General features: G+C 33.4%; 2 protein-coding genes across 5 annotated transcripts; one reads left to right on the top strand and one right to left on the bottom strand.

Annotated features, from left to right (window-relative positions):
* Window positions 1-1256: 1256 nt before the first annotated feature.
* LOC140827939 (probable protein phosphatase 2C 40) lies at window positions 1257-4279 on the top strand. Of its 3 annotated transcripts, none has more exons than XM_073190899.1 (4): window positions 1257-1683; window positions 2358-3411; window positions 3562-3826; window positions 3936-4279. In XM_073190899.1, the coding sequence occupies exons 2-4, from the start codon at window positions 2362-2364 to the stop codon at window positions 4061-4063; spliced, it is 1443 nt and encodes a 480-aa protein (XP_073047000.1). In that variant the 5' UTR covers window positions 1257-1683; window positions 2358-2361; the 3' UTR covers window positions 4064-4279. The 3 variants fall into 3 exon arrangements, with proteins under 3 accessions (XP_073047000.1, XP_073046999.1, XP_073046998.1); XM_073190898.1 differs by having other exon boundaries at window positions 2311-3411; XM_073190897.1 differs by having other exon boundaries at window positions 1257-1911; window positions 2196-3411.
* On the bottom strand, window positions 4162-6881 carry LOC140827940 (uncharacterized). 2 transcript variants are annotated; one of them, XM_073190901.1, is made up of 7 exons: window positions 6587-6881; window positions 6473-6511; window positions 6323-6376; window positions 5783-5818; window positions 5162-5215; window positions 5003-5074; window positions 4162-4925 (listed from the first exon to the last, which is right to left on the bottom strand). In XM_073190901.1, the coding sequence occupies exons 1-7, from the start codon at window positions 6641-6643 to the stop codon at window positions 4815-4817; spliced, it is 423 nt and encodes a 140-aa protein (XP_073047002.1). In that variant the 5' UTR covers window positions 6644-6881; the 3' UTR covers window positions 4162-4814. The 2 variants fall into 2 exon arrangements, with proteins under 2 accessions (XP_073047002.1, XP_073047001.1); XM_073190900.1 differs by having other exon boundaries at window positions 5765-5818; window positions 6587-6879.
* Window positions 6882-8264: the final 1383 nt, after the last annotated feature.

Raw genomic sequence — 8264 nt, 5'->3', positions numbered from 1 at the left:
AAAATTCGATTCGATTCGATTCGTTTACTGCACTAGTTTTACTACTCTTTTGTCAACTAATAAAACTTAATTTTTTTGTTTTTTTGTTATATTTATTTCTTTTTCTGTTTTGCCAAATATATTTGTTGATGTGGAGTCTCTTTTGAAATTAAAATAATTTTTTATGATTTTTATTTTTTGTGTCAAACAGCATAATAGTAAATACTTTAATGTTTGTGTGTGAATAGATATTTGTTTATAGGCAAGTCTCTAATGAGACGGTTTCACGAATTTTTATTGGTGAGACGGGTCAAACCTACCGATATTCACAAGAAAAAATAATATTATTAGCATAAAAAATAATATTTTTTCATGGATGACCCAAATAAGAGATCTGTTTCATAAAATACGACCCGTGAGACTGTCTCACATAAGTTTTTGTCAATGTTTATTTATAATATTTTAACATTTAAATTATATTTAAAAAATAATCAAAATTGAAGTTTGAAATCCATTATTCAAACCAAACGTAAAATCTAGATTTGATTTTTAATTTTTAATTATTTGATATGATTTGGTTTATTATTTAATAAAATCGATTACCTTGGTTTGATTAGAAGCAACCAACATGTACTTTACTTATTATGGTAGTCAAGTCATATAAAGTGCTTGAAATGTATATTAAAAACTCTTACCAAAATCACATATTCTTGGCTGACTGAACACTTTTGAGACTCTGACCCATTTTTATGACTCTGTTTACAGTGTATTTGATCGGAGAATCAAAATGTTTTTTTCCAAATATTTTTATAAAAAAAATTATATTGTTTGGTTAAAAACATTGCTTTTAAAAAAACACTTATTTGATTATTTTTTAGAAGCCATATCTTCTGGCTTTTGGATTTCTATTGTTACTTCTATTAAAAATAAAAACAAAATTATATTTTAACTTTTATCTAAATGTCAAAATCGATTCCATTTTTTTTAATAAAATCATTTTTAAAAGTTGGATATATTTTGTCTTTGAGTGAGTCTCATGTGAGACCGTCTCACGGATACTAATCTATGAAACGGGTCAACCCTACTCATATTCACAATAAAAATTAATACTCTTAGCATAAAAAATTATACTTTTTCATGGATAACACAAATAAGAGATCCGTCTCACAACACAAGTTTTTGCCAAAGACTTTTTTCTTCATTTATATCTTTCAAACTAGAAGCAAATTCAACCTCCAACACTTGGAATAGAATAAAGCAGAAAATAATAAAGAGTGGCGAATACCACGCGCATCTCCCCAAAAAGAAAAGATTTCGGGTCAGAGTTCAAAGGGAACAAAACAAGAGGCGGCCGCTTTTTTTTTTCCTGCACCCAAAAAAACTGCCAACTTCATCAAAATCACCGGTATTGGTGAATCTGACGACATTTTGACCACTTTCCAGCCATTAATTCTCAACCCATTAAATTTTACTGCGTTTAGCAGACCCCCTCCACACCATCCACCTGTCGCATTTCTCCAAGATCCTTCCTTACATCTGAATAGGCTTTAGCTTCTACTTACGTTAATCCGTGTGTGTTACACAGTGGCTGCACATACAAAGACTCACTAATAACTCTCGTTTTCTTCACCCTATATAAGTGTGTATTTTGAATGATATTAGATCTCAGGTTTCAAGCTTTTGGTATTCTTGGTTCTGATCAAGGTGAGTTTGGGATTTTCTTGAACGTTTGGTTTCTCGATGTGACATTACGCGTGGAGCATTTGAATTGTATTAAATTCTTTTTCTTTGTATGTATATGTAGCTTCTTCTCCAGGATTTGCATGTTTTTTTGAAATTCACGTGAGTTGGCATTTTTATTAATGGGTTTTTCATTTTTCACTTCTCGCCAAAATATGGTAGATTGTATTTCTTGGGGTTGCTTGTATTTAGGTTTTATGATCTGATTTGATCCTCACGTTGAGATTAGTATATAAATTTGGTTTATTATCTAGATTTTCCACCATGACAGGACGATGTGGTCTAGTTCGTTCTCTTCATCAGCAACATCACAACATGTACCCGAGATTGTTTAATTCTGTATCTATGTATAAAACAGAGATCACTCGGCGGATATGACTGACGCATACAAAGCATTTGAGTTAATTCTACGATAAATCTTTGCAGAATTTTATCGAATAATTTTACATACTATGTACGATCTGAAACCTTTGTAGACATTTTTGACTGATGAAGAGTTGAGTCAAAATCCTTATCGAATTATATATATGTTGTTTCTTGTCGACACCCGATTTGCATACAAATTCTTATTGTATTTGTATTTTGTTCAAGCTTCTTGATTGAGTTTTTTTTTTTTTTTTTCCTGGTTTTCCCTCAAGTGTAATGATTCACGAAGAAACCATGCATGATTCAGGAGAAATCAAGGTTAGTTTCGGGTATCATTGCAATTCCAATAAAGATGATTGTTGTGACAGATCAAAATCTATGGATATCCCATCTAAGGTTAAACTCCGAAGAGCTAGCACCTCCTTCTCTTGCCTCTCCGGTGCAGCGTTGAGTGCCAATGCTACATTAGCTAATACAAATATGTGCAATGGGTTTATTAGTGCTGAAATACTTCCAACATTGGATTCTCCTAATTCATTCCGTAGGATTCCCTCTTCACCATCTCTAAATAAGATGGACTTTTTGCCATCTTCTCTTCCAAGTAGCATGTCAAACTTGAGTTTTAGCCCATCCTCTCCAAGTGAAGCACTTGATTATGGTTCATTTTCACCAAAATCTCAAAACTTTCTTCGTACAATGGAAGTGCAAGTGGCTGGTGGGGCGGCTGGTGAAGATCGAGTTCAGGCAGTTTGTAGCGAGGAGAACGGTTGGATTTTCTGTGCCATTTATGATGGATTCAATGGTAGAGATGCAGCGGATTTTCTTGCCGGAACTTTGTATGAAACTATTGCATATCATCTCAACCTAGCAGACTTGGAACTTGAGCAGGACTTACTCAAGTCTTGTGGCTCGTGGAACCAATCATCGGATTTGTTCAAGCAAAAAGTTCTCAACTGCCTTCAACATGCTCTAACCCAAGCAGAGGATGATTTTTTACGTATGGTTGAACAAGAAATGGAAGACCGTCCGGATTTAGTATCCATAGGATCTTGTGTGTTAATAGTGTTACTCTATGGGAAGGATTTGTACTTGCTCAATATAGGTGATAGTCGAGCTGTATTGGCCACGTATACTGAAGGTGTCAACATGAAGGATAACAAAGGGCTGCAAGCCATTCCGCTCACTGATATTCATAACGTCGACAATGAAGTTGAGAAAGCACGGCTTCTAAACAACCATCCCGACGACCCTTGCACGATTGTGGCTGGTAAAGTCAAAGGGAAATTGAAGGTCACGAGGGCTTTTGGAGTTGGTTACCTTAAAAAGGTGCGGCGATTTATTTGAGATTGATCTGTCAGGCTCACAATTGCATGATTCAAATTTAGTAATTCCAGATCTTGATTCAACAAAACCTAGGATACCCTTCTGGCTTCTATAACCAGTATTGATCTAAACTATTCTACTTGTGTTACACAGAAAAACATGAATGATGCTTTGATGGGAATTCTTCAAGTACGTAATCTCATAAGTCCTCCATACGTATCCTTACAACCATCGCTCAGAATTCACGAGGTCTCAAGTTCTGATCACTTCCTTGTATTAGGAAGTGATGGATTATTCGACTTCTTTAGTAATAATGAAGTTGTAAAGCTAGTGCATTCCTATATTTTGCGAAATCCTTCTGGTGATCCAGCAAAATTTCTGGTCGAGCAGCTCGCTGCAAGGGCAGCAGGTTTAGCAGGTATGCTACTAAATTTTCTATAGTTGATAATAGGCCTTACTTTTTTCCTGCATCTTTAAAGGTTTAAAATCTTCTTTAATTTCTGATTATTTCCTTCGGTTTATGCCAGGCTTCAGTATGGAAGAGCTCTTGAGGATACCAGCTGGAAGGAGACGGAAATATCACGATGATGTTACAGTTATCGTCATTGTCCTAGGCACGAGCAAGCGAGCCTCAAAGGCGTCGATGTGTATATGAACAACTGCACAACTCATACATATGATGAATTCTTTTTCTGCCTTCTTTGAAGGTTTAAAATCTTCTTTAGTGCTTGCAGCAGTTATGTTGGACCACACACATCAACTGTACATCACATAGTGCTGGTTTATCAAATGTTCAACATCTCGTATGAAATCTACTACTGTCTACTAATCACTACAAAGCGTTGATGTAGCTTCAGTTTTTGTTTGTTGATTTGATTTGATTTGATATATTCTATTCTCATTTGCTTTCTTGAAATTTTGAAAATATACAAAATTTTAAAATTGTTGTTCGTGGGAGACAAAGCAATCATCCCAACTGAAATTTTTGAAATTCCACCAACCCTTCTCCAATACCTTTCAAATTTCGAGGTTGAATGGTCAGTCAGATGTTATTTAAACCAAAAACTCTCTACTGATATTTTTTAATACACCAGTTTGCTTGACTGCAATAATTAACTCTAATATATTATAATGCAAAGACACGTAAAAAAATTCGGATTTGAGAGTCCAATGACTGCACACACTTTCAAAACGTCAACTTATTTCCAGAACCAAAATCTCTCCACAGAAAAAGTACAAAACTAAGAAGCTCGGCAACTAGTGACCTTCCTTGAGTCCTTTCCGGGCATCTCAGCTTAATAATTATGCATTCTAAGATAAGAGTTTCATTCTAAATAGTTGTGAGTTTCACCTCACTTCAACGAAGTAGCATATCATAGGGTACAGAAATGCATGAATATTTCAATCTATCCACGTGTTTCCTTACCATTGTCATCTTTTGACGAATCTTGAGTTGTATCATCACTGTTTTCCATAATTGTTGTACCCTCTTTGGCTTCTGCAGAAACATCTTGCAGCTACAAAAGATTCAAAATAATGTGATCCTAGAGAAATTCATTAATAATCAAGCCTTTTTTGTGTGTTAGACACTGACCCCTAAATTTTTTAGACTGGCTGTAACATCTTCTTGTTGCTGCTGAAGAGTGGTTCTCAGCTCTTGAAATTCCTATATTACGTTGAACAAACGAAAATTTTGTAAACGAATAAAAGCACAAAACAAAGAGAAACATGAAATTTTGGGAAGGTCACTAACTGATCGTAGTTGCTCCACTTCAGAATATAGGGAATTTTTAAGCTCTGATAGCTCCTGAAGAAAACAAGAAAGCAGAAATATATAGCATGGTAAGATAAAATCATCAAATTCGCTTAGACCTGTGAAAACAAAAGGCAAACCTGCTTGTCTTTATCTTGTAAGGTTCGGATTACATATGGAACAAATTTAAACCGTTTTTAGGTCACTAGGAATCAATCGAAAAATATATTACTGTCTACCTTGATGGAGTCAATCTTCTGGGAACTATTATATGGTCCAATTTCACTTTTCTGCATCCGTTTGATATGCCAGAGATTTCATTAATACTCCCCTAGTTCCTTGAGTTTGAATCTTCTTAGGGCTAATTGGCTAAAGGCTTTTGATTAAGTGAAGCATCTTTTTAAAATTTAATTAATTATGCAGTATTAGTGGTGAAAGGCCAATTTATGCCAAATGCTCAACTTTCTTTGTGAACTGCATTGCCGAATACACTAACCACATTAACACACAGATTGGACCTTAAAAATGAAGCAAACCCAAGTTTCCATATTAATGAGTAATTCTCATAAACGGCTATGTATTTAACAAAACAAAAGCACTTACAGAGCGGTAGACCTTAACCTGAGTGTCCATCTTCAACCGCCAATTTTGTAGATCCTAGTTATTTGAAAAGTAACAACAGAAATCAACTAATATATGGAAAGAATTGCAGAAAATCGAACTCGTTATTCAAAAGTAGAATATTCTGTCCACAAAACGATGTCCTAAGTCAAACTTGGAAAGTACAAAAGTTGGGGCTTGAACGCTCCTCTTCTTTTAAGTCAATTGAACTCGTTATTCAAAAGCCATTTTGTATGTTGAAAGTGCCCGGCCGGGAGCCATGGTGACATCAAAGTAAAATCTCATATTTCCCTGGAGTTTCTAAACCTTTCTACTATTAGACCATTAGGTACGAAAAAGGATTAACTTCTTACACACATGAATCTATTATACAATCAATCAATTATCCAAGACTCAAACACAGGCAACCGATAATCCAAGATTTCAGACGGGAAAATGTAGCAAAATCAATTTACAAAGAATACATGCAGCTAAATCTCCTTGCCTGGTCTAAGAAAACGAACTTCAACAAACAAAATTAATCTTAGAGTGAAAGCTCGCCTGTTTCAAAGTCTGTATTCTATTCATAAGCTCCTGCCTGGATTCAGCCAGTTCCTGCAAAACCCATTGGCACAAATCATCACTCTTTCCAGTCGGAGAAAATGAGATAATTATTTATCAAATAAATAGGACATTGAAGTCAAATCGTACCGCAAACTTGGGGCTACTTGGAATCACATTCTCTTTTTTCTAACAAAACAATAAAAAAAAAATTAAAAAAAAAATCAGAGAGCATAATCAAATTTACAAAATTATGTCACCTACAGCTGACAGAGGCCCGGCTGGAGAAGGAGTGGAGGAGGTGGAATCGGCGTTTGACATGGGGGAAGTAGTGGGTCAAAGGCGTCGAACCAAATTGGATCTGGGTTTGGATTTGAGCTTAGAGTTAATTGATTTGGGGAAAGAAAGACAGCTACAATTGGGTAAAGCGACAGAAATCAAATTGAATTTCAAATTGTGATTCGTTTGGGCGGGTGGGCGGGGCCGAGGCGAATTTATCGACGAGGGACTCTTCTTCTTATATTCATGGTTTTTCTAGGATCCCAAGACTGAATAAATGTGATGTAATAAACGTAGTTTTAAGGGATTGTTGCTTCTCGTTAAGTTGTTAAGTAGGTTTGTCTATTTTTTTGAGTCAAATCGAAAAATATTTGATTATATTCAAAAAATTTAATTTTTTTTGCTGAACTCAGAACTCAAAATAAATTGTTTGATAATTCGTGAATCTTGATGTTTTATTATTACAATATCAATATTATATTAAATAAATAGATTTCGAGCTTTTCGAACAATATTTCGACGAACTCATGAACATATTTATATTTTTTGAGCCAAACTTGAACTCAAACACTAATTTGAACCGAACTCGAACAACAAAATTAAATTTTTAGAGTTTCAATTCGAACTCGAACTTGAGTTCGAATATATCTATTTCGAGCCGAATTCAAGCATTAAACTCTTCAGTAAATTTGACTTGAATCAGTTCGTTTACACTCTTATTTATGTTAAATAAGCTCTCTCTTTGTTTTTTATATGCTTGACATTTGATAATGTACTTTCCGGTTATATGTTAAACTGTTAAAAAAAATTAAATAATAAATTATTCAAATTTCATAATAGATATGTTATTCATTACGTTTAGTCAAGATTGTTCAACAATTAATATTATTAGCATGAGAAATAATATTACATAACATATAACAAAATCTTAAAAACTAAATAAATAATACAAAGTTCCTTGAAATTCGCCAACTATTATCATATCACTCCTTCTTTTTTTTTACTCTTCTACTCCTTTATCAAATTTATTGTATCAGTAGCCGGCAAGGACAAAGCCAAAAAAATTAATTAGAGGAAAAATATTTTTAAAAATAATTATTTATAGAAAAATTAAATATAGTAGTTGATGTGTAAGGTCCAGAAATTCAAACTACGTATAATGTGACTGCACACAAATCTAAGATTTTATTAAAATGTCTGACTTATGATTCTAATTGCATTAAGTACATAATTATATGTTTTATTTCATGAATCTATATTTCATGTATTTGGGCTTTTAGCAGTATTTTATGTTCGAACGAGGAACGGAAACCAGGGACAGTTGAGAAAAAATGTTTTATTAAATAATTATCTTATTAAATATGGTGTATTTATTTTGTAATTTTCGAAAAGAGTATTTTTAATATATTTTTACACGTTGAACCATATTTTAAACAGATAACCGACTTTTAGAAAAATGGAAGATTTTTTGAGGGCTTGAGTAATATTTTTGAAAAAATATTTAAGCAAAATATATTACGTACTCATTATTGGGCCTAATGGGCCTGTTATAGCATGACGATAAGCCTAAGATGCTATTATATATATATATATATATATATATATATATATATATATATATATATATATATATATATATATATATATATAAATAGGTCCACTC

The sequence above is a fragment of the Primulina eburnea genome, chromosome 3 (genome assembly GCF_022965805.1).
Source record: "Primulina eburnea isolate SZY01 chromosome 3, ASM2296580v1, whole genome shotgun sequence".
Classification (NCBI taxonomy): domain Eukaryota; kingdom Viridiplantae; phylum Streptophyta; class Magnoliopsida; order Lamiales; family Gesneriaceae; genus Primulina; species Primulina eburnea.
Note: the sequence above shows the minus strand (reverse complement) of the source record. Positions and strands in the feature narration are given on the sequence as shown.

Excerpts from the sequence above, each read along its gene's own strand:
- LOC140827939 (XM_073190899.1), top strand. The coding sequence starts at position 2,362 with ATGATTCACGAAGAAACCATGCATGATTCAGGAGAAATCAAGGTTAGT. Across the intron at positions 3,412-3,561 it reads GAGTTGGTTACCTTAAAAAG|AAAAACATGAATGATGCTTT; the intron begins GTGCGGCGATTT and ends TGTGTTACACAG. Across the intron at positions 3,827-3,935 it reads AAGGGCAGCAGGTTTAGCAG|GCTTCAGTATGGAAGAGCTC; the intron begins GTATGCTACTAA and ends GGTTTATGCCAG.
- LOC140827940 (XM_073190900.1), bottom strand. The coding sequence starts at position 6,643 with ATGTCAAACGCCGATTCCACCTCCTCCACTCCTTCTCCAGCCGGGCCT. Across the intron at positions 6,512-6,586 it reads CAGCCGGGCCTCTGTCAGCT|AAAAAAGAGAATGTGATTCC; the intron begins GTAGGTGACATA and ends TTGTTTTGTTAG. Across the intron at positions 5,819-6,322 it reads GAATACAGACTTTGAAACAG|GATCTACAAAATTGGCGGTT; the intron begins GCGAGCTTTCAC and ends TCAAATAACTAG.